Source organism: Salvelinus sp. IW2-2015, linkage group LG8 (genome assembly GCF_002910315.2).
Source record: "Salvelinus sp. IW2-2015 linkage group LG8, ASM291031v2, whole genome shotgun sequence".
Lineage (NCBI taxonomy): Eukaryota > Metazoa > Chordata > Actinopteri > Salmoniformes > Salmonidae > Salvelinus > Salvelinus sp. IW2-2015.
Genome location: NC_036848.1, coordinates 31,283,412 through 31,310,282, shown reverse-complemented (window position 1 = coordinate 31,310,282; position 26,871 = coordinate 31,283,412). Strand labels below are relative to the sequence as shown.

Below are 26,871 nucleotides of genomic sequence, written 5' to 3'. Positions count from 1 at the left end.
CTAATTACAATACAATAACAACAAAAAACATAGAGCATCATTACACTTATATTTTCTCTGAAGAAACATAAAATAACGTTTTAAAAAAACGTTCCATCGTTCGAAAGCTGCTCCCTGTATTCGTAACGTGCCATAATTTGACCCCCTGAGAACGCGCAGGCGTAAAAAGTTAGTGTTTCTATCTGCACCAGAAAGGGAAGGGGGATTTAAAACCAGGCTGACAAAAATTTGAAGGGTTGGAAATTCTCCATATCCACAATCAATTGTTTTATCGAAGTTAGTTTGTTGTATGTTTAGAATATTTACCCGGTCGCTAGTGCATAAAATTCTGCTTACTAATTTTAGCTAGCAAGAAAGTTGCTTAATTGTTGGCTACAAAGAAAGCGAACTTGTCTAAATTTGTATTTATAGAGGAATATCTAGCGTTTAACTATAATGCAATCAATGATTGTTGACATTATATTTATCCAATTTAGCTGGCTAGACATTCTGCACGTGACTACTGATTTTGGAACGTTGGATCACATCAAACAATAATAAAACGGAGATAGCTAGCGTACTATCTAGCTTGTTAGCACGCTAGCTAGCTAGCTTCCGTGCTTGTTAGCTAGTTGTTCGACCAGCGTGCACATTACCTCCGTTACCTTGTGGATTCTTCTATCAAGATCATTAACTTGACCTCGTTAATTTTGTACAGTGGATCTGTATATATTTGTTTTGGAACCAGCTAGCAGTTGGCTAATGATGGGGCKCCGACATAGTTAGCCGTCTGATACAAATCATGGGAGGATGTGTTGGGAGAGAACGCGAGGACACACAGGGCCACGGTTCATCCAGGAGCGGTGGAAGGACACACCGAAAACGTGGAGGTAAGTTAACGAGTATTCGCTTGGTTGTCTGAGTGCATCGAATACAAACCTAGTTCATTACATTACATGGTAAATGTTTACCAGATAGTAATTACATGGGTATGGCACTACAATACACTAACTCCCCGGCCCAGTGCAATAATACTGGCCAATAGGATTTTCTCCTTAGGTTCTCAAGTGTAGTGCATACCCAATAGTACCACATGAGTCTTAAAACCCATAAAACCTAGCGGTCAAACAAGGAAATGGTTCCAATCGTTTTTCAACCATATATTTTTCGCATAGGGGATTTTAGAAACACATAGTTAAAATAAGGACTGTGCTTCGTGTAGGCTTACCCTGGCGTGACGTTTTGCTAACCGTGTAAATCTCTCTAGGACAAGGTGACTTGTTAATATATTCAACTGTATTTACCCCCCCCCCCCACAAATAATAGACAGCCATATTTGCAACTAATTTGTATATCATAATGAACTACAAATGCTATGATGATCTGAACGAGACTGCCAAATTGAGGTAAAGGTAAGAAGCTCTGGATTAACTATCTAGTGTTAGCTACATTTAGTAATTATTAAATTCAATTGGCAACATTTCTTTAAATTTACAATTCTGCAAGCTGTCTTGTGCAAGTTTTAAAATCGACACAATATTTTGATAAGTCACCTTGTCCGAGAGAGTTACATGGTCATCAAAACGTCAGGGAACCATTTCCCTGTTTTATGGGTATTATGACACCTCCACTGTGGGGCTCTATGGACTGTGACCAAGAAACTGTAGGAAAAATGGTTACCCCCCCCCCCCCCCCCCATCTTACAGGGCACAAATGGGAACTTTCATGAGTTACTTCCTCTTATCTCTCTACCAACCAGCTGTATAAATAGCTACCAACACAACTAGGATACACGTGTTTTGAGAGTACTGATTGAATATGTCTGAAGATTCATCCACCCGGGACTCATCCATCAACGTTGTGGAATATACATTGAGGGTACAAACATTACAAGGCTCGATCCTAGGCCCCACGCTCTTCTCAATTTACATCAACAACATATCTCAGGCATATCTCATCCATTTATATGCAGATGATACAGTCTTATACTCAGCTGMATTTTGTAAATGTTCTACAACAAAGCTTTCTCTACCCTTAACCTTGTTTGGAACACCTCCAAAACAAAGGTCATGTGGTTTGGTGAGAAGAATGCCCCTCTCCCCACAGGTGTGATTACTGCTTTAGAGCTAGTCACCTCATACAAGTACTTGGGAGTATGGCTAGACGGTACACTGTCCTTCTCTCAGCACATATCAAAGTTGCAGGCTAAAGTTAAATCTAGACTTGGTTTCCTCTATCGTAATTGCTCCTCTTTCACCCCAGCTGCTAAACTAACCCTGATTCAGATAACCATCCTACCCATGCTAGATTACGGACACATCATTTATAGATCAGCAGGTAAGGGTGCTGTCGAGCGGCTAGATGTTCTTTACCATTCGGTCATCAGATTTGCCAGCAATGCTCCTTATAGGAATCATCACTGCACTCTACTCCTGTAAACTGGTCATCTCTGTATACCCATCGCAAGACCCACTGGTTGATGCTTATTTTTTTTAACTTAGGCCTCAGGCCTCACTCCCCCCTATCTGAGATATCTACTGCAGCTCTCATCCTCCACATACAACACCCGTTCTGCCAGTCACATTCTGTTAAAGGTCCCCAAAGTAAACACATCCCTGGATCGCTCCTCTTTTCAGTTCACTGCAGCTAGCGACTGGAACGAGCAGCAACAAACACTCAAATTGGACAGTTCTATCTCAATCTCTTCATTCAAAGACTCAATCATGGACACTCTTACTGACAGTTGTGGCTGATTTGTGTGATGTATTGTTGTCTCTACCTTCTTGACCTTTGTGCTGTTGACTGGGCCCAATAATGTTTGTACCTTGTGCTGCTACCATGTTGTTGTGTTGCTACCATGCTGTGTTGTCGTGTGTTGCTGCCTTGCTATGTTGTTGTCTTAGGTCTCTCTTTATGTAGTGTTGTCTCTCTTGTCAYGATGTGTGTTTTGTCCTATATTTGTTATTCATTTTTTAATCTCAGCCCCCGTCCCCGCAGGATGTCTTTTGCCTTTTGGTAGGCCGTCATTGTAAATAAGAATTTGTTCTTAACTGACTTGCCTAGTTAAATAAAGGTTAAATAAATAAATAGCATTGCACTCCCCTTTGCCCTCAGAACAGCCTCAGTTTGTTCGGCATGGACTGCAAGGTGTCAAACGTTCCAAAGGGATGCTGGCCCATGTTGACACCAATGCTTCCCACAGTTGTGTCAAGTTGGCTGGATGGCCTTTGGGTGGTAGACCTTTCTTGATACACACAGGAAACTGTTGAGCCTGAAAAACCCAGCAGCGTTGCAGTTGTTGACACACTCAAACTGGTGCGTCTGGCATCTACCATACCCCGTTCAAAGGCACAATCCATGTCTCAAGGCTTAAAAATGTATCTTAAACCGGTCTCCTCCCCTTCATCTACACAGATTTTTGAAGTAGACTTAACAAGTGACATCAATAAGGAATCATAGCGTTCATCTGGATTCACCTGGTCAGTCTGTCATGGAAAGAGTAGGTGTTCCTTGTATTTTGTACACTCAGTGTACATCGCTAGTCACAGGCTTCATTTGGAAATGTGTTGATGTAACCACAATAACATCCCAGATATACCCTGGATCAACAGACCAATCTGTAGCACGATGAGCCCATACTGCAGTATTCAATGTCAGCAGAAATAACTTTGATGACTCGGTGGTGTGCGACCCGTACAAGGCAAGCAGGTACGAGCTCTGGAAATCCTTTAAGGACTCAAAAAGACAATACAAACTCAAACTTGAATCGATGTTCAACAACTGACTCGCCATGCATGTGGCAAGGACAACAGGCTACAAAGGCAAATCCAGCTGTGTGATGCCCACTGACGCCTCCCTCCCAGACAAGCTTAACACATTCTATGCTCGCTTTAAGGCAGACGATACTGAGCCTTCCAGGAAGGCTCTCACTCCTCCAGATGACCAGTCGCTTTCGCTCTTCGAGGCTTAAGTGAGTATTCACAGAATTTTCCTCACAAAGCGACCGGCTCAGATGGCATCCCTTGCTGGCATCCCCAGCGTGTGCGCTGGCAGGCGGGCATCTTCTCAGACATCTTCAACCTGTCCTTGTACCAGGTTGTAGTCCCCACTTGCTTCAAGGAGACCACCATCATCCCGTTTCCCAAGAAAACCAAGGTGACATGCCCAAATTACTATCGCCCTGTGCATACACCCTTGTCGTCATGAAATAAAATAAAGTGTTTGTCACATGCGCCGAATACAACGGGTGTAGACCTTACAGTGAAGTGTTTAKTTAACKWACAATGCAGTTTTAAGAAAATACCTAAAGAGCGAGGSTATATACAGGGGGTACATGTTAGTTGAGGTAATATGTACATGTAGGTAGAGTTATTAAAGTGACTCTGCATAGATAATAACAGAGATGGTCATGGTCAGCATGCCAGGCACACTGGARCCACCCCAATTTGCCTACTGCTTCAACAGATCCACGGAAGATGCCATTTCCATCGCTATTCACACGGCCCAAACACGTCTGGACAAGATGAACACCTATGTGAGAATGCTGTTCAATGACTACAGTTCAGCATTCAACACTATTGTTCCCTRCAAGGACTTCCTYAAAGGCAGACCACAGGCTGWGGATTGGCAACAACACTTCCTCCATACTGACTCTTAACACATGGGCCCCCCAGGGGGYTGWCCTCTGCCCTCTGCTGTACTCCCTGTTCACCCATGACTGCGTGGCTTTGCACGACACCAACTCCAGGTTTGCTGAAGGAACCACGATTGTAGGCCTGATAACCAACAACAACGAGTCAGTCTACAGGGAGGAGGTAAGAGAACTGGCATTGTGGGACAGCAACCTCTTCCTCCAATGTCAGCAGAACAAAAGACTTGATTGTTAAATTCAGGAAGCAGAGGAGGGAACTCGCCTCGATCCACATCAACGGGACTGCAGTAGYTTTTAAGTTCCTCTGCATCTACGTCACAGACCATGGACCAACGCCACCACTCTTGTCAAGAGGGTGTAACAGCGCCTCTACTTCCTGCTGAAGGCTGAAGAAATCTGGCATGCCACCCCGGGTCCTCTCCATATACTACCGCTGCACCATCGAGAGAATCCTGATCGGTTGCATCACGGCCTGGTACGGGAATTGCGCCATCCACGATTGCAAGGCCCTTCAGCGGGTGGTGAATATTATCCAGTATGTCACTGGGGCTGTGTTTCTACTTGAAACGGTGCCTGAGGAAGTCCCAAAGCATCAATTCCCCACACACCCCAGCCACGAGCTGTTAACTCCCTTACCGTCGGGAGGATAGGAACTGTTGTAGAAACTATCTATAAGCCATCAGACMGCTGAACACTTGAACTGGACTGACCATCTGCACTGACTCTTCGTACCTTAGCACACATGCACTCACTCACGTACACACATATACAGTACATTTTAAGGTACACAAACGCATCACAACCACCTGCACTGACTCTCTGCACCTTAGCATGCATGCACTCACTTACGCAAACATCCATCCACACACAGGGTTTTCTCCGGGTTCAAAGAAGGGTTTAGGTAGTTGGCGTTGTAGGGGGGATGCCAAAGGCCTTTCGGCGTGGCTGAACTTGACAGAGAATTTTAGAGGCCTTTACCTTGGTGGTGTGGAGGCAATTTTAAGCCAATTTTCTGCAATTCTACATATTTCTCCATTGGCTTGAGATACATTTTTGCCGTTTCAAAGCTAATTTCCTGCAATACTATGCGTTTTGCCATGGCTAATGCTGTGTTCTTTTGCTCAGACATAACACATTTAAAGGGATACTTCGGGATTTTGTTAATGATGCACTTTATAACTACTTCCCCAGAGTCCAATGAACTCATGGATACCATTTTTATGTCTGTCCTGTATGAAGGAAGTTGGAGGCATTTTTTGGAGCCAATGATAACTAGCACTAGTTAGTGACTTCCTTCAAACTGCTTGCAGAGACACCAATGTTATCCACGAGTTTATCTGGCTCTGGGGATGTAAATGGCCTCATTGTCGTCTAAAAGAATCCACCATACGTGTAAATGTTGTACTATAATTTGTGCCTTCCTGTATTATGCGTATGCTAAAATGTGTTCTATTCTACTGAGACATTTACTTTAAGCTCGTATTCTTATCTTATATTTGTTGCGTTGTCGAAGGAACCTAGAAGTAAGCATTTCGTTGGCTGGTGTATACCATCTGTGTCCTGTACATACGCCTAATAAAACGTGAAACTAATTTAGTGTCAATAATACAAAGGAGTTATAGGGGACTTTGTGTTTGAAGTGACTTTCTTTACCAACAATGTTTCAATGTGCGATGCTCAAGTCCATTACCTCGCTAAGTTTCAAAGATAATTTTCTGCAGAAGGCAAAAATAGTGGCAGATTGCCATGTTTCACCGTTTTTATAGCTAGTTGTCTTTTTAAGTGACTGATGCAATATAGATAGCTGCACTTTGGATGTAAATTTGTACAGCGATTTTTAAGCTACAGGCTACAAATAGTCTAGGTGTAATGAAACACAAATTGGAAACTTCCAAGGGACACGGAAAGCAGGAAGATCCCTCTGCCACCTAAACCTTTTGGACCGATCATCACCTCAGCCCAGTTTTGAAAATAGTCTTGCACTCGACTGTGGGACTGTCACAATGTGCCGTTGCAGACTTTGTTAGTGTATTGTCATACACCAGATCTGTGGATCTATTCTATATAGCTGACTGAAGAACCAACAATGACTTGTAGAGCCCTTTGGAGCAGTGAGTGCTCGATGCAGGTAGAGTAGAGGTGCRCCCAGGCCGGTAATAAGTCACTTCATGTCCCTTACAATGACTGTTCCACCGGGATGTGCACCAGGCCGTCATGCAGTGTGCCATGTGAAATATGCCGTGCAGTGTGCCATGGTAAATAATGCAAGCAACTTTGAATACACATTTCTCTGAACAAAGGGGAATCTGGAGGTGTCCCCCCCCAGGTATACATTACATATTATGGAGAAGCAATACTCCAAGCCGCAGCTTCATACTACTGGTCAAGAATAGATAATTGACACTTGTTGTTGGGGTAGGATTTGCATGAGTGTGTGTGAGGGGGGAGGGGGTTCTTGGGTTGCTTTTGACAACTTATTTGGGATTCCTCTTGTCTTAATCATTAGTAGGGCATAGTTTGGTCCAAACCGGCTGTTGGGTACTATATTTATTGAATATTATCTGAATCCTATACATTTTTAAAATGGCCACTGGGTGCAATCAATTAGTGTAATTRCTCAGATCTAATTACATTTCAACAAAATGTTTCAGTAATGCCAATCTTACCTGTTTCTAACAACAATTTCAGAACAATCGGTGTCATAGCTTGCTGAAAAAATCATGGAACGACTCCACAGTAAATCGGTCTTGGCCCAAGCCTAGTTTTGACTTTCATATAATTTATTCCTACATGGCACTACTGTATGTGAAAGGGATACTTCCTAGTCTTGCGGATGTGCTTTTCAGCTCTGTTGGTTCAGGGCTGAAATTGGCCTACTTCAATGTTGACYTTGCAGAGGTGAAAGCAGGCTGTAGGCCTCTAGGCACAGAAATCCACCCTGTATTTAGTAGTATCAGGGGAGGGGAGGAGCTATGATTGTAACTTATTAATTTGCACCCAAGATCATGCTTTTTAACAGGCTGTAGCAGTGGGCTATTTCTTCGTGTGCTGAAACGATATGAAAAGTTATGTTCTGTAATGCAATCATGTCTGTAAAATGCTTTTCACCAACACCCAAGTGAGGCGTTATCTGCCCCTTCATAACCTCAACCCATTTAACAACTTTTACAAGCACCACATGAGGAGCACACCCTGCTATTGCGTCATGTGGCTGTAATGTGTCTCCAATGCTTTGGCAACACTGATTCACGATGGGTGGCCAGAGGAAATGCTCCCATCTGCACACCTGCAAATGGGCCYTAAACATTTCTGGACTATTTGCTAGATTGTGTTGCCAAATCTGTTAACTGGTAATCAGGACTACACATTAGCCTAGTCTATAGACTTTTTCCAGAGGCCTAGTCTAGGCTTCAGTGGCTTCAGAAAGTTTTCAAACCTCTTAACTTGTTCCACATTTTGTTGTTACAGCCTGAATTCAGAATGGATTAAATGTTTTTTTTCTTACCTCACCCATCTATACACAATACCCCATAATGACAGTGAAAACATGATTTTTGAAATGTTTGCCTATTTATTGAAAATTAAATATCTCATTCACACCCATAAGTTAGAATGTTATGTTAGACATGTTAGAATCACCTTTGGCGGCGGTTACAGCTGTGCGTTGTTCTGGGTAAGTCTCTAAGAGCTTTGCACACCTGGATTGTATAATATTTTGTAAGTTCTTCAAGCGCTGTCAAGTTGGTTGTTTATCATTGCTAGACAACCATTTTCCAGTCTTGCCGTACTTTTTCAAGCAGATTGAAGTCAAAACTGTAACTCGGCCACTCAGGGACTTTCCCTGTCTTCTGGGTAAGCAACTCGTGTAGATTTGTCCTTGTGTTTTAGTTTATTYTCCTGCGGAAATCTCCCAGTGTCTGATGGAAAGTAGACTGAACACGTTTTTTTRCCTCTAGGATTTTTCACGTGCTTAGCTTTCTTTCTTTTTATCCTGGAAAAACTCCATTCCTTAATGATTACAAGCATACCCATAACTAATGTTCCCTCAGAAAAAAATCTGCACTGAGCAAATTTCAGGTCTGCTGAGAGCAGAATTCTGTGCAACTTCAGGCGTGTGTTTACTGTGACTGCTGAGGCTGTACCCGCTTTAAGTTACACTTTTAACAGTGGCCAAGTAGGCTACTGTGGCTACTTGATCATAATGTAGGCCTTCCGGTGTGGCCTACCATCAAAAACAATGGAGAAAAATGCATCCCATAACATTTTAACATGGAAATAACCGTTCTATCATTCAGGCAACAGTACCAGTAAATGTGTGGTGTTCAATGTAGGCCTACATTCCATGAGACTATAGAGGGGGAAAAACACACAGAAAACATGCAGGCGCTGACAACCTGTTTATCCACGTGTTCTTCAGACAAGGTGACTGAAAAATGTTTGATGCAAGAAACCATTTTACAAAATAAAATGCATTATTCCCGTACCATTATTACACAATCAGAATAATTGTGCTACCCTCTGCCTATTGGCCACTTACCTAATTCAAGACCGTCTCAAAATACACTGCCCCTTTAAGACATTAAAAAAATAGCTCTTTACCTGACTTGCTTTTCAAAGAGCTAGAAATGCACACATTTTGTGCTCTTGTAGGAAGCAACCACTGCCCCATTAACTAGAAATGAGCTATAACTGGGATAATAACTCACTAACTAGCAAAGAAAATTATCAAATGTGCACAGGTTGCTACATGCAGCTGTCGCTTTGATCTCAAAACATGTGCATGAACRCGCAACCACTCATGCTGTAAACACAGTCCAGTTCAGAGTGAATTGCACAGATCCATATATAGAAATGGCTATTTGCATATAGGCCTACTGCAGCTCTGATTGGTTATGGCATACCGGTCTGTGTAGAGTACATGCCTGTCAATGCAATAGAATCCTACTCCAATGTGCTCTGTCTACAAGAATCTCTTGCACCGTTAGTTTAGCATACTCTTGCATAGTTAATTTTTGTTTTTRGGTATGTTACATTGAAAGTGGCTAATATTGCATTGATTTGAGCACAATTCCCACAGTAGAGCGAAATGTTGATGTTGGTAACTAAAGGGGAAAACTACGTTGAGTTCAGTCTCGTGCTTCTCTGCGCTGGTTAATATTTCTTCTGCATGGCAGTCTGAGGGGAGAAGCACGCGTACGCAGCTTCCAATGTGCAGCCACCACTATGCTTGAAAATATGGCAAGTAGTACTTGGTAATGTATTGGATTTGCCCCAAACATAACACTTTGTATTCAGGACTAAGTTAATTGCTTTGCCACATTTTCTTTTCAGTATACTTTAGTGCCTTGTTGCAAACAGGATGCATGTTTTGGAATATATTTTTTAATTCTGTACAGGCTTCCTTTTCACTCTGTCAATTAGCTTAGTATTGTGTTGTGCCTGCAATGCTGTTTCTCCATCTTCAGTTTCCTCCTATCACAGCCATTCAACTCGTGGCTTGTTAAGCACATTGTTACTCCTGAACTTGTTTAGGCTTGCCATAATACTTATTGACTCCACTTTGACATGTGTAGCCCAGTGACCAAAAATCTCAATTTGATCCCATGTTAAATTCAGGATGTAGCACAACAAATTGTGGAATAAGTCAAGGGGGCGTAAATACTTTCTGAAGGCTCTGTATATGATGACTGGTAAGTCTTCTGGTCCTTTTTTCCCAAGACTTAGCCTGTATGTTGAGTTGAACATGTATCGTGTCCCTTACGACATCATAGTGTTACACACCCAGCTGTGTGTCTTGGTCCTGTGTGCTGCCTAATCCAACAGCTCTTGTAGACTTGTCCACCACTCTGCCTGAGTGCTAGTAGAAAGACCCAACGTTACACGCCCTACAAAATCCTACAGTGTGTCTTCCCGATTGAGTTACTCCGTGTAAGCTGCCTGCACTATAAATAATTTGTTTGGAGGAAAGACAACCTTTTAGATACTTGGCAACTGTCTTTGTTGCCCCTCCTTGCTGCTCTTGGTTCGCCTACTTGACAATGAAAACCAGCAAGACCTCTAGCTGGTCATTTTAGGACCACAATCGCCAGCTCTGTATTCTCCCTTCTTTGAACCTGTTTAAATGCTCGCTCGGTTGCAAGCTAACCTGGGTTAGGCATGTTTAGTACCCGCGACAGTCTGTGCCGAAGTCACGCTCCGGTGCCGACTCAAACTCAGCTGCTCAGTTTGGCGCAATGTCCTGGGAGACCGGGACCCTCCTCTCTATGCCATTCTGAGAGCTACTTGTCAGCTGTCTGCCAGAGTCCAATTAAGCCGTCTCTCCTTTAGGTTATGCGTTAGAGACCGAGACAGGATGCACTTTAGAAGCTCTGTATGCCGGGCCAGCCTGGTGCTGAAAAGTGTTTTCCCGGCAAGGCTGCCCCGATAGGTGTGTGCAGTGCTAATCCAATGGTAAGCATGGCTGATGTTTCAGATGCACGTGTGTAGTACTGTCTGCATGCTCTAATTATAAACATTGATTGGGGGGGGGGGGGGCGTCACTGGCAATGTAGAGAGAGATTCTCCAGACGGGCAGGCCCTAACACTCCGTTAATGTCTTGTTAACTGTTATGTCAGTGCCAAGCGAGACGTTTGGGGAATAGGAATGCACAACTCCCATACTTTGTGTACCCAGTGCAAGACCGAGGGTGCCAAACAATATCTGGACCGGGAATGGCACAGAAAGGGAAATATTCCGGCAGTCTGTTATTGTCCAAACGACTCCACTGTATGCTCGGAATGCCTCCTTTGGTCTCTCATGCAAATGTGCAGAGTTTTAGATCGCTCTGGTCTTTTTTTCTCACCTTTTTTTCCACCTTTTATTTAACCAGGTAGGCTAGTTGAGAACAAGTTCTCATTTACAACTGCGACCTGGCCAAGATAAAGCAAAGCAGTTCGACACATACAACAACACAGAGTTACACATGGAATAAACAAAACATACAGTAGATAAAGTCTATTTTCAGTGTGTGCAAATGAGATAGGATAAGGGAGAGGTAAGGCAATAAATAGGCCATGGTGGCGAAGTAAATTTACAATATAGCAATTAAACACCGGAATGGTAGATGTGCAGAAGATGTTTTATGGCCCACCTTGCTGCCCTGATTCTGGCAGAGAGGGGAGGACTTTGTTATAATGTTTATGAGGAATGGATTAGAGGTGTATTAGTCCTTGTGGAATATCTAACGCTGCCAAGGCAGGCTGTGGCATAGCCAGAGCAAGGTCATGTCTATCAGCTTCCTGAGTGTCTTTGTAGGGCAGTTTTAAGGACTCCAGCCTTTTCATGTGTCTGGTACACGCAGCAATATGGTTTATGACCTTGTTGTACGGAGGCTATTGAATATCCTATTATAATGTCATGATATACCAGGCATTGACGCCACAAKATTTTTTGCTCTATCTTTGCACATAGTAATGCCCCCCCCCCCATTGTCTAAGCCCCCCCTCAAACATTATTTTACTAGGTTATTATTCACCTTGCATCGAAACTCGAACGTTTTTTGTATAAATATGAATGGCTGCTTTATCAAATCATTAGGCCAGACATGCAGTTCATTTGGAAAGTATTCAGACCCTGTGACTTTTTCCACATTTTGTTACGTTACAGCCCTGTTCTAAAATTGATTAAATCYCTTTTCCCTTTTTTTATATATATATTTTTGGGGTATTTTTATTTTGTTTAACCTTGTATTTAACTAGGCAAATCYGTTAAGAACAAATTCTTATTTACAATGACGGCGATTATAGCCTCGAGTCTTGTTGGGTATGACGCTACAAGCTTGGGCACACCGGTTTTTGGGTAGTTTCTCCCATTCTTCTCTACAGATCCTCTTAATATCTGTTAGGTTGGATGGGGAGCGTCGCTGCACAGCTATTTTCAGATCTCTCCAGAGATGTTAGATCGGGTTCAAGTCCGGGCTCTGGCTGGGCCATTTCAAGGACATTCAGACTTGTTCCAAAGCCACTTCTGCGTTGTATTTGCTGTGTGCTTAGGTTCATTCTGTTTTCACCTTGTCATTATGGGGTATAGTGTGTAGATTAATGAGGAAAAACATTAGTTTAATCAATTTTAGAAGGCTGTAACGTAACAACATTTGGAAAAAGTGAAGGACACTTTTTCTGAACACTTTCCGAATGCACTATGCAGAGAACATTCCCTATCAGGTGCTAGATTATATKGCCAGCGATGTGCAAAGTACACCATGCCCCCATACCTAGATGTTAACATGTTTATTACGTGGATTCCTTGGACATGTCTAGGATCTAACTTTGTGAGTCGTTGAAAGCGATGTGCAACTTAACCACAGAGATTGTAAACCCAGAGGGGCAACATCGCGAGACTTCCGGGAACTCTTGCAAAACATACTAAGCAGACCAMGCCTGGGTTTGGGGTTTGAGAAGTCAGTGACATTCTTCTTAAAGGCACAARCTGGATTCGAGCCAATGTCTTAAGTGGTTGAACATGTTATTACTCCAACCTCGTGAAAGTTACAAACTGACACGTTGTTTTTGTCGAAAACAACTTTATATCGAAGGAGTGCCTTTGATAGACCCGATGWCGTGTTTCTGCYCATGAGTTTAGCTAGCTAACGTCGCCATGACATTGCCTACAAGTGTGAGCTGGGATTTCTATTGGAGAATACGTTTTTGCCTGTATTGTGTAACCAGATTTTTCTGCCATTGAAAGCATGTAAATTCAACAACATTTGGGGTGGYAAAACTCTTTCATTGTAWACTTAAATGACTAAAACAGATCATGTAAAAAKAAATATCTATATTTTTATTCTAATATTTGAGAATMAACATGCTGACTAGACTGTGTGCGCCATGGCACGTATTTTGATTTTGTCCAGCCACACCAGACGCCATCGGGACACGCAGGTTGAAATGTCGAAGCAAACTCTGAACCAACTATATTACTTTGGGACAGGTTGAAATGCATGAAACCACTCATGGCAATTTAGATAACTAGCTTGCTGTTGGTAGCTAATTTGTTCTGGGATATAAACATTGGGTTGTTATTTTACCTGAAATGCACAAGGTCCTCTACTCTGACAATTAATCCACAGATAAAAAGGTAAACCTTGTTAGTTTCTAGTAATCTCTCCTCCTTCAATTTTCTTTTTCTGTGGACTTTATGGCGGTTGGCAACCAACTTTCTAAGGTGCATTACCACCTCAAACTGGACTGGTGTGTTAACCTCAGTTCAGCTTTCAATCACCCACATGGATATATGCTCCCAAAAACCAATGAGGAGATGGGAGAGGCGGAACTTGCAGCGCGTCAAGCATCAAAATTAGAACCAACTTCTATTTTAGTGCCCAGGTGCTCGTTGACGCGTGTGAGCGGTTTGGATGAAATGATTGAATAACAATATATGTGTACATTTATTTTGGCAACGCCGCGAAGTAACACGAGAGGTGTGGTGAGCATGTTACAATCACCAAAATAAAAGCTAGACGGTCAAGGAGAATAGCTTGTTTGAGCAAAACAACACTGCATTAGCCATGGCAAAATGCATAGAATTCGAAGACATTTCTCTTAGCTCCATAGGGAAATTTGTGGAATTGCTGGAAATTGGCTTTAAAAATGCTACGCCGCCAAGATGTGGTGTGTGTGAACATTTAGCCGTGCCCCCTGCCACGCCCACCACCTAAGCCGCTTTTGATCCAGAACAAATCCTGGTAATGTATAGGCAGGCTATAATGGGTATCGGCACTAGGGTTGGGCACTATGCAGATTTTCATATTGTTCCTGTACCATATCGGGGTATATGGTATTACCGTCAGTGCACGCAAGGACCCACCACCCAGTGTATACGGTATACCACCCAAGCCTATATGGGATGTAACCCAGTATACAGTACTGTATATTACCTAGGCATGTGACTAAAACCGTACTTGTTTCAATGCAAACTGTGTAACAATATTGTGACACATAGTCTATAGGTTGATACTAGAAAAAACATCTGTTGATTCCTCCCTGCAGGTCGCAATGAGCCCCTCAAGAAGGACAAGCCCAAGTGGAAGAGTGACTACCCCATGACGGAGGGCCAGCTCCGCAGTAAGAGGGATGAGTTCTGGGACACGGCCCCGGCCTTCGAGGGACGCAAGGAGATATGGGACGCCCTGAAGGCGGCKACTGTGGCCCTGGAGTGCAACGACCACGAGCTGGCCCAGGCCATAGTGGATGGAGCCAGCATCACACTGCCTCACGGTGAGGACCACAGACAGACGAGACCTGGTTCATGCCATGTTGAAGGAGCCAGCATTACACTGCAGAACTGTGTTATGGGGGAAGCTATCGTCCCTGGGGGCACATTTTGAAACCTGAATAGACTGTCAGTACATTTGGTTTGGAACAATGGCGATATTACACCATGCTCTGATTGGACAACTATTAACCTGATAATAAAATCTGTTTCTTTGATTCATGCCTGAGTCAAGACAACTTTCTGTGCAATAACACATTTAACAACCCAAACATGTTTTACCTTTGTGTGTTCCAGGGTCCCTGACAGAGTGTTATGACGAGCTAGGTAGCTGCTACCAGCTGCCCGTCTACTGCCTGGCCCCTCCGGTCAACCTGATCTCCGAGCGCAGCGATGAGGACCCCAGTGACAACCCCGAGCCCACCACTGCCCCCAAGAAYGAGTTCCAGCTCAAGGTGCGCCTCTCCACGGGCAAGGACCTGCGCCTTAGCGCCAGCATGGCCGACCCCATCGGGCAGCTGAAGAAGCAGCTGCAGGCCCAGGAGGACATCGACACGGCCCACCAGCGCTGGTTCTTCTCGGGCAAGCTGCTCACGGACAAGACCCGCCTGCAGGACACCAAGATCCAGAAGGACTTTGTCATCCAGGTCATCGTCAACCCGCAAGCCCCCATTAACTAGGTCCCAGATGAGAGTAGGAGTGAAGAGGAGGCGGGATGGAGAGACCGGACTGGATAAGAGGAACCCTGGATAATGGCTTTACCGCTGCTCTTTACAACGGAGAGGTGATTTGGGGAATTCTAAGAGATGAGTAACAGAAGGGAGAGACTCCAAAGTGCTGCTTTTCAATGTCTACCATTAAAGAGTGTGATATATATTTTTGAATGCGTCACTTCAATGTGGGAGGGTTGGTTGGTCGATTTGATTGATCTAGCCAGACCACTCACTCTGAGAAGGGTGTTCTGTGTCACTCACCACACTAACTCRGGGGTCACACTGTCCACTGAGACCTCTACCCTCCTCCCCCTGCAAAAATGACCCAACCCAAATCACAGCAGAATTCCCCCCCCCCCAGATGTGAGACACTGCAGGTGTGAACTGCATGGCATGTGRAAGGGGTCTGCGCCTGCACTAACGGTAACTAAGTGCCAATATAAATCGCAGAGTAATTTGGATCGGTTGTAAAGCACATATCCCCCCCCGTCATAGATTCCTACCATGATCCTCCCTCAAGTGAAATACAAACTATTTTTCCTATTCTTTTAATAAGCTTTTTTTGCACACTTGATTATACTTGCGTAGTAGTTTGTGTGCCTTCAAGGAAGAAAGCGAAACAAAATCCTAGGGGGAAAACTCTAGTTTTACTGCTGAAGTCTTCTGTCTCTAGATTCAGGAATAATCTTTTCATAGATCTATAAAAATCCGAAGTATACTGCTGCCTTTTTCGATCATTTGTCTTGTCAGTTGTTGAAGTTCAAGTTGACTGTGGTGTTTTCATGGCTGTTTTCCACGTGTTGTCCCCCACACCTATTTTTGTTGTTGTTGTATGTACTGTAAAGTGACTATGATTAGAGCCCCGCCCTCATGCTGTGCCACATAACAACCCCGAGGTGAAATGTGAAGCGTATGCCTCTGTTTTTAGTATACATTGAGTGTACAAAACATTAGGAACACCTTCCTAATATTTAGTTGCACCCCCCCCTTTTGCAGCCTCAATTCGTCAGGACATGGCCTCTACAAGTTSTTRAAAGCGTTCCACAGGAARGCCGGCCCATGTTGACTCCAATGCTTCCCACAGTTGTGTCAAATTGGCTGAATGTCCTTTGGGTGGTAGAACATTCTTGATACACACAGGAAACTGTTGAGCGTGGAAAAACCTAGCAGCATCGCAGTTCTTGACACACTCAAACCGGAGCACCTACTACCGTACCCTGTTCAAAGGCACTTAAATCTTTTGTCTTGCACATTCACCTTCTGAATGATACGCGAACCCAATCTATGTCTCAAGGCTTTTAAAAAATCCTTCTTTTAAACGGTCTTCTCTCCCTCCAACCGGTCTCCTCATCTACACGGATTTTGAACTGGATTTAACAAGTGACGTCAATAAGGGATCATAGTTTTCGCCTGGTCAGTCTCTCATGGAAACAGCAGGTGTTCCCAATGTTTTGTACACTCATGGAAGTGTACAAAATGTGCTTGTCTGTCTCAGGTGGCACCTCACTGACCCCGAGGTGCTCCTTTCTCCTTCATATCTGTCCTTTTGCTTTTCTACCTCTCTCTATCCCTCTAAGCACTTTGGGGCCCCCCTCCCTCCCCCCATAACCTGAGGCTTCACTAGCAGGGTGGTCAAGCTAATTTTGGATCCCCTTGTATCCGGCTGTCGAAGCGGATTCTGAGCCCCAGCCAGCCAACCCAGCGTAAAGTTAGCTGACCAGAGCTTAGTCCATTCAGCACACAGACCGTAATCCATCCCCTTCCTCCCACACAAACAAAAGACAGGCCAAGCTGACTCTCTGAGCAGTAGCTGCCCCAGTATGCCTCTGAGCCTGGGCTGCCACGGGGATGGCAAGAGGGTAGGAGTTGTTTCCCTTAACCACCAGACCCCCAATCCTAACCTTAACCATTAGGGAGGATGAAAACTATCTGACCCTGTATGAGGGGTTAGAAGCGAGGATGTCTTTGCAGGAGGGTTCCCAACAAACTGCTGCTGCTGCTGCTCACTCATTTGACTGCAGGCCAGATCGCGAAGAAGCAAACCAGACGGTAGTGAAGTTCAATTCCCCTCTAGCCTTAATGTGGCCTAAAAAAATCAAAACATAGAACACCGTACTTGTTGGTGGACGGTTAAGCTGGAGATGGAAAGACCTGTACRGTGCTATTGTCATCGTGGTTACGCAATCATTTTAGGTTTTTATTTTTGTCTGCACGGGCATCATTTGAACGTCATCCATTTAGCTTCAACAGTTGATTTCATACCGTGCTGGGAATATATTGAACATTTTATGCAAACTTGAATAAGCATTTCTCTGAACTTAACAATGTATTTATGTGCAATACAGACTAGACCTTGATTCGTCCCACATTTCATATGTAGCATTAGCTATGACTATTGTAAACGTTCTCAAACACAGAACTTCACGTAGGAGCCTGCTATGTTCAGATTGCTTTGTCATTGAACAATCAACTTTCTTTGACCTTGTCCAGAGTTTCATATTGCTTTTGTCTCTGTTTGAAATGTTGCCCCTTCTAGAAAAGTATTTCAAATGGCAACATCTTTCTTTTAATGGCATGACTATGATAATCATGTACTTTCTGTGAATTGGCTTCGGCCCCTGAGGTTAGCACATCATTTGGGCTCCTAAGACCTACCTTTGCAATAGAGCCTCTTTTTACAATCTCGACCCYTGTTCTGTTAGCTGGGTTGTTACGCTTTTCTCCGAATGTGGCTCAAATGTTGGCTTCAACTATGGTCATTTTGTAGCCGTATGAGAGCTGCAACAAGATACGCCGGTTTAACATCAAGGTACAATCCCTACACGAGACAGCATAAAAATATAAACCTCACTGTAATCAATGTGAGGGATCTGCTCGATACTGCCAGTAAGGACAAATCTGATACCACAGAGCATTGACATCACACAAGGGCCGTGGTTCGATCCAGGCCAGGAGAGCGAGGAATAAAGAGACTTCTTTGTTACTTCTGAGACCTGTGAACCTCCCATCACTGCAGTTGGACATTTTCAACAACTGTCTAGGAATGATCCCTTATGCAGACAATTAATCAGACACTATGTTTTCGGGTTTTAGTAAGAACGTGCYAGTATATTTGTATGTACTATATGCCTAATACATGTTTGATCATTTGGGGTTCAGGTCAGGAGTTTAATTTGTGTCTTTCTGTAGTGTCCATAGTCATCGTATTTAGTTATGGTACACAGGTGGACTCAATTATACAGTGGACTAAAGCAAGCAGGTAAAAAGCCATATGGCCACAGATATTTATTTGGGTTTATTTTGTGGACTACTAAAGGACACAATGTAGACTGCTTTGTTTTCCTCTCGAACCTCCGATACTAAGAAGCCATTGCATTTTAATGAAGCGTTTTTCACCGGGGTGAAGCGAGAGGCACGCCCTTCCTCRACAGCTCAAAGCAGAAACATGCTAATTGCGCTTTTGATGATGTCAATGAGGATATAGCCGTATAAAGATCTGTATATTTAGTCATTTTGAAAAAATAAGTGATTTATTAGGAGATTTCTGATAATTAAATATGCCTATGACTTGTTTTACAAGTGACGTGTACATTTATAAGCTGATTTCATTTTCAACCTTATTTTTAACTGTCAAATAAAATTATTGGAAAAATAAATCTCTCTGTATTCATTTGATCTTGAAGCCATCTGGCCACTGTAAATGAATAAAAACCTAAATACATTTTATTAGTTTAAATGTTTGTACTGTTGTTTTTTTGGTGATCCGTTTAAAGTTCAATACTTTGCCTGGGCTCACCCCACACCCATTACGAGTTCAGGTAATTGATTTAGGTCACACTGCCACCTTTTGGGGGATTAATTTAGTGTATTGATTATTGACATCTTCTTGTGGTGTATTCGCATGAAAAGAAAGAAAATGTTTCACTTCCTTTCTTCTATTGAAAGAAGGTAAAGGAAGAGAGGATGACCAAAAACATGGAGACATGACACCAGTGAGGAGCACGGAAAGATTAGCTCGTCCTGGAATGAAATGGAGAAGATTGATGACGTGCTCTTCATGGAGCGCTGGTTCTAAGCAAGCTGAGTTTATCTTTGTCAATTCTACACCCACTACCATAGCCGTGAGAAATAGGGGTGCTGAGATTGCTGCAGCACCCCCTGAGAAATCCGAATAAAATAAGTATATCCAAAAATTGTTAAGAGACTCCAGTCACCCAAGTTATAGACTGTTTTCTCTGCTACCACACGGCAAGCGGTACCGGAGCGCCAAGTCTAGGACCAAAAGGCACAACAGCTTCTACCTCCAAGCCATAAAACGGCTGAACAATTAATAWAATCCCAACCGGACTATTTACGTTGAACCCCCCTCCGTTTTGTACACTGCTGCTACTCGTTATTATCTATGATTTGATTTGAAGTATGTGGACACCTTCAAATTAGTGGATTCGGCTATTTCAGCCACACCCGTTGCTGACAGGTGTATAAAATCTCCATAGACAAACATTGGCAATAGAATGGCTTTACTGAAGAGCTCATTGACTTTCAATGTCACAGGATGCCACCTTTCCAACAAGTCAGTTCCTCAAATTTCGGCCCTGCTAAAACTGCCCTGGTCAACTGTAAGTGCTGGGAAGTGGAAACTTCTAAGAGCAACAATAGCTCAGCCACAAAGAGGTCGGCCCACACATGCTCATAGAGCGGGACCGTCGAGTGCTGAAGCGCYTAGCGCGTAAAAATCGTCAGTGTCCTAGGTTGCAACACTCACTACCGAGTTCCAAACTGCCTCTGAAAGCAACGTCAGCACAAGAATGTGTTTCCATGGCTGAGCAGCCGCACACAAGCCTAAGATCGCCATGCGCAATGTCAAGCGTCGGCTGGAGTGGTGTAAAGCTCGCCGCCATTGGACTCTGGAGCAGTGGAAACGCGTTCTCTGGAGTGATGAATCACGCTTCACCATCTGGCAGTCGACGGACGAATCTGGGTTTGGCGGATGCCAGGAYATGTCGAGATCAGTGTGGAAGAACTTGATTGGCCTGCACAGAGCCCTGACCTCTATTCCATTGAACACCTTTGGGATGAATTGGAACACAGACTGCGAGCCAGGCCTAATCGCCCAACATCAGTGCTCGACCTCTCTAACGCTCTTGTGGCTGAATGGAAGCAAGTCCCCGCAGCAATGTTACATCTAGTGGAAAGCCTTCCCTGAAGAGTGCAGCGAAGTGGGGACCAACTCCATATTAATGCCCATGATTTTGGAATGAGATGTTCGACGAGCAGGTGTCCACATACTTTTGGTCATGTAGTGTGCTTTCTGTGGCTTTGCCCACTACTTCAGTTATTTCCAGTCTTATTGCTCAGATGCTCATCATCCAGGTATACTCCCTAGCTGGTTAATTAAAGGTGAAATAAAAAAATCTAAAATGTCTACTGTATAGGTGAGGATTACTCAAGCATCTCTCAAAGATATCTGAATGATCTCTAACGTCAGGGTCAAATACTGTCTGTTGGAGTACTTGTGGGGCTGTGAAGTGACATTATGATTTTTTGTGTGACAGTAAGATGAGTGGAAGGAGCCAAGCGAGCAGATCTGGGGCCAGCAGACGCCACAGACGTCCTTGGCTGACCACCTCCTATCCTGTCCTCAGGCCAGTTCCATAACATTGACTCACTCACACACGGAGAAACCAGAGGAAGGAGTGAGGTTCTGAACCCTGCAGACGCCTGATGATAGCAATAACATTCACCCCATATTGCTACTGGGAACCCGTTCATTCATCGTCCATCAGCCTCACACGACGTAAATGGTGAACATGGTCATGGAAAAATCCAAACACTGTTTTGAATAGATGACAAAATCGGACCATTACCATTAAAATCGGACCTTATGCGTTTATCTCCAGGGAACACTTAAAATATTAGCTGACTGTCTCATTTGAAGGAATGTGCCTTCAACCGAAAACTGTATACCGGTAGCAGAAGGCGAGAAGCCTGCTAATGAAGCCAGTCTTTCTTGTGCACAGTACCATCTAGTGGCGATGACAAACTGGTGACAATATGTGAATCAGGATGTGTCCTGTGCTGGCTATAGTGTACATTGTATAAAATATGAGGGGTACTTAACTGTGACGCCAAGAGGTCCGACCCTCTTGATGAGGTCGCTAGGTGTTTGGTTAAGSTCACTACAATATGTAGGTGTGTAGTAGTGTGAGCATGTCCTTCAAATTTCAAGCCGACTGCATAACGCTGCACATCCTGGAAGTCAGAAGGACCCACGTAATGTGGATCAGACTGCTACCACCCAGTCTCAGACAACCCAGCCGGGGCGTAGTGGAGGATCGAGGAAGAGGTCAACCGTGGGTGGAAGTTCCTTCCGGATCAGGCYAGCCCAGTCAACCAGACTAGACCAGACCAGACCAGTGCCTGCTCAGCAGACTACATTCATCGTGGACTCCAAACAAACCTTGTTAGATCCAGACAATCCAGGGTAGTCCCCACCAACATCCTTCGCTCTTCTTGGCCCATCAAAGTTCACTTTGTTGAAGATATGACCACGAATAGGTGTTGATGACTGACATAATGTAAGAGAATATTGTATTCAAATAATGTTCCTAGAGATAATCCAGTGGTTCTGTCAACTCAGCGACACAGAGGTCAGGGAAAGCAGAGAGCTTTTAATTGCTTTCAGCAAAAGCATACCCATCATCTTTAGGATAACGGCAATGGTCTCCCAGTATTGTTACAGGTAGGTTAGTTGAGAACAAGTTCTCATTTGCAACAGCGACCTGGCCAAGATAAAGCATAGCAATTCGACACATACAACAACACAGAGTTATCCATGGAATAAACAAAACATACAGTCAATAATAATAAAAGAAAACAAAAAGTCTATATACAGTGAGTGCAAATGAGGTAAGATAAGGGAGTTAATAAATAGGCCATGGTGGCGAGGTAATTACAATATAGCAGTTAAACACTGGAATGGTAGATGTGCAGAAGATGAATGTGCAAGTAGAGATCCTGGGGTGCAAAGGAGCGAGATAAATAAATACAGTATGGGGATGAGGTAGATAGATGGGCTGTTTACAGATGGGCTATGTACAGGTGCAGTGATCTGTGAGCTGCTCTGACAGCTGGTGCTTAAAGCTAGTGAGGGAGATATGAGTCTCCAGCTTCAGTGATTTTTGCAGTTCGTTCCAGTCATTGGCAGCAGAGAACTGGAAGGAGAGGCGACCAAAGGAGGAATTGGCTTTGGGGGTGACCAGTGAGATATACCTGCTGGAGCGCGTGCTACGAGTGGGTGCTGCTATGGTGACCAGTGAGCTGAGATAAGGCGGGGCTTTACCCACATATTCCTCACATGTCATCAAGTCACTTAAAGACTTTTTCCCAATGTATGACGCACATGTGCATACACACACACATACACACTGTATACTATACATAGTACACTGTATAATATACACAGTACACTGTACTCTCTCTCTCTCTCTCTCTCTCTCTCTCTCTCTCTCTCTCTCTCTCTCTCNCTCTCTCACTCTCTCACTCATCTCAAAGCAAACACATTCTACAGGGTGGCTGAAAATCCCTGGAAAAAGAATTTGACAAGAAGCATTTGTGGTTGGCTGCCCTGCCAGGGCCAGAGTGGAATCAGCCCATTCTACACTGTGTGCCATTACAGACCCGGAATGACCCTATCAACTCTGTACAAATGTGCTCAACACAGTGTTCAATATGTTGAGATCCTCTGACTGTAATTGACCTCATAGGAAATTATGACTAATTTCTCACTTTCTCAGAATGAGCAGTATCAACATACAGGTAACCACCAAAATAATGGAAAAAATTTAGTAAATGAGGGACACAAAGTATATTGAAAGCAGGTGCTTTCAGGTGCTAAATGAGGGATACAAATGACATTGAAAGCAGGTGTGGTTCCGGAGTTAATTAAGCAATTAACATCCCATCATGCTTAGGGTTATGTATAAAAATGCCGTTGCCCATTATTTTGGCTACCATGGCTAGAAGAAGAGATCTCAGTAACGTTGAAATAAGTGCATACATAGGTGGTTTAAAGGGTATGTGTGTCTCATCACTAGACCTCAACCCAATTAAACACTTATGGGAGATTCTGGAGCAGTGCCTGAGACAGCGTTTTCCACCACCACCATCAACAAAATTCTGGAATTTTTCCGTGGAAGAATGATGTTGCATGCTCGCATCCCCCCCAAAAAGTTCCAGACACTTGTAGAATATATGCCAAGGCGCATTGAATCAGTTCTTGCAGGTCGTGGTGGTGGCCCAACGCCCTATTAAGACAAATTTGACGTACACATTTATGCAGCTTCCAAGAAAGAACTCCCTCTAACTGAATCCAGTGGGACTTAATCCAGTGGGATAGGCTTGCTAGCAGTCATGTTGAATAACTTAGAGTAAGGATTTGAGTGATTCTAAGATGGATAATGGTGGACAGGTTCTTTTTCGGATTTTTCGTTCCTCAACCAATTCATGTTTTACTCCTTGTGTAAATCCCATCTGTGCTTGGCCAGATTTACGGCAAATGTCATTGGTAAGCATCGGTGACGGGGGGGAAAGGATTTTGCAGGGTGGGTAGCGGTGCTCTAAAGACACAAGTTCTTGTACAAACTGGCCAGCTCTTTGTCCAGAATAACAGAAAGCTCTGACCAGAATAGAAGAGGCAATCCTCTCAGTGCAGGAGACTGTTGGTGTGTGTAGATGTGTGTGTGTAGATGTGTAATCTGCTGCCGTCTCCTCGTGACCAGCGGCCTAGAACGCTCACCTAACGTTCACCTAACGTTCACCTAATGCTTATCTAATGCTACTCACCTAATAATGCTGCTCACTTAAACACAGCGTGCAAGAACCTGTTTACCCTATGCCATTGGCTGACATGACGTCACATGGTCTCAGTAACAACATGGGAGGACTACAGGTGCCTTGCCTTTCAAGGAAGTGGGCTGCGTATCCAATGACCAACCACCGGTCCTAAACAGGTTAAAACTCCAGAACCTCTCTTCACAGATCTCTTTGAATTTAGCAATGGAGTGTTCATACCGAGATTTAAAGAAAAACCCTCCACCCTCACGATGCAACAAAATAAAATAGCACACCCGTACGGCATGTGTGGAGTCGTATCAACCACATGGAAATAACGTCTTTGATGTGTTTGATACTGTTCAATTTACTACATTCTAGCCATTATTATGAGCAGTCCTCCCCTCAGCAGCCTCCACTGGTGTCCACCTCACCTAACATGCTGACTACACCGGGCGCGAGCGTTCGTCCACGTGCGCATTCGCGCGCATGTTGATTTTGTCCATCCTCACCAGACACGCAGGCTGAAATATCAAAACAACTCTGAACCAACTATATTAATTTGGGGACAGGTCGAAAAACATGTAGCTAGCTAGCTGCTGTTGCCAGCTAATTTGTCCTGGGATTTAAACATTGGGTTGTTATTTTACCTGAAATGCACAAATTCCTTTTTTTCCTGGATCTTTGCAGAATAAAAGGGGACATTTTGTTCGTTTCTAGTAATCTCTCCTCCTTCAGTCTTCTTCTGTGGACTTTATATGGCAGTTGGCAACCGACTTTAAAGTGGATTACCACCACCAACTGTACTGGTGTGTGGACCTTAGTTCAGCTTTCAATCACCCACGTGGGTATATGCTCCTAAAAACGAGTGAGGAGATGGGAGAGGCGGGACTTGCAGCGCATCAAAACATCAAAAATAGAACTTAGTTCTATTGTACCGCCTGGCTACGCAGACGCTCGTTGACGTGCGCGAGCAGGTTGGATGAAATAATTGAATAACATGTATGTGTAAATGTATTTTGCAACGCTCGCCTATGTAAACGCTAGCGGTGTGGTCAGCATGTTACTGTACTCAGCTAGTGAGTTCGCTGTGGCCTTGTTCCATCTGAGACATCCTTTACCCTTCAGGTCATGGTTCCAGCTCCCTGTCTAAGCCTTGAGCCCCCTGCCCTGCAAGCTGGCCAAGCCTGCCATCCAGCCGAACACTCCCAACAACATCCCCCATGACGACACACTAGCCCAAGGCCAAATATAGCATCTCCTCACTCTCTATCCCGGTCACACGTGCCAATGAGATATCTGCGTTTCAGCTCCAGCTCCGACGCAAACCTCAACCAAACCCAACACCCTCTGAGTTGTTGACAGACAGAGGTTTATGAGAATCCTAAGTGCCTTGGATTAATTTGCCTATCATTTGCGGGGCTAATCTGTTAATGCGGGTGATTTTGATGGGGTGACAGGGTGTTCTTCTGTAGAATCAAGGCAAGTTCTTCATCCCAAATAGCATCCTGTTACCTACACAGTGCAATATTTTGACCAGTGCCTGTTCAAAGGTAGTGCACTATGTAGGGAATAGTGCGCCACTTGGGATGTAAACAGAGTTTTTCCTCCAGTGCTGTGGCTGGGGATGTGCTGCTGTTTCCAGGATACTGCGAAACCATTGGGTACAATGGGCCCGTAGAGCGTTACATTCTTGAGGGGAAAACAACTGGCCTAAATATTTCTCCTCAGACCGCATCATGGGGATAGTGGCAAATGTAGGTTTGTGTCAACATCACATTGTATCAGATCACATTCATTTCAACCCCCGAATCGCCCCGTCTTTGTTTTCCATACTGTGGTGAGGGATTTAATTGCTTGCTTTCAGGATAGGGTATATTCCATTACCATTTTATATGGTGCCCTTTTCCTTTATTTCTGTACATGCAATCTGTTATGTTCATTTCTATGGCGACTATGTAAAGACGGGAAGTAGCAGCATATGTTTCTATTGAAGTTCTGGTTATTGATGGTTTTCACAATGGACATATTTACTGTCTCTGTTTTCTGTATCTCCTGGCCTGTTCTGTCACTGCACAAGGGAGGAAGAGGGGGGACAGAAACAGCACTGTGTGTGTGAGCATGCATGGAGTAATTTAAATGAAATTATGGTCAGAAAGACAAATTCAACTCCATCTTTCATCAAATCAGATGGCTTATTCATCACAAAACCATTTGATGTTGCCAATTATTTTAATGATTATTTCGTTGGCAAAGTGGGCAAACTTAGGCAGGAAATGCCCATGACAAACAGTGAGCAATTATATTCATGTATAAAAATTAAAAAAATAATGGAAGAAAAGCAGTGCAAGTTTGAATTTTGTGAAGTTAGTGTGGGAGAGGTGGAAAAATTATGGTTAAAGATCAATCTGCCTGCGGTTATGGAACCCCTACCTGTCCCAGACCTG

The 26,871-nt window shown here is 43.8% G+C and overlaps 1 protein-coding gene across 1 annotated transcript; it reads left to right on the top strand.

The window, feature by feature from the left end:
• Positions 1-153: 153 nt before the first annotated feature.
• LOC111967726 (ubiquitin domain-containing protein 1) lies at positions 154-19,103 on the top strand. Its single transcript, XM_023993017.2, has 3 exons — positions 154-869; positions 14,657-14,884; positions 15,177-19,103. The coding sequence occupies exons 1-3, from the start codon at positions 782-784 to the stop codon at positions 15,557-15,559; spliced, it is 699 nt and encodes a 232-aa protein (XP_023848785.1). The 5' UTR covers positions 154-781; the 3' UTR covers positions 15,560-19,103.
• Positions 19,104-26,871: the final 7,768 nt, after the last annotated feature.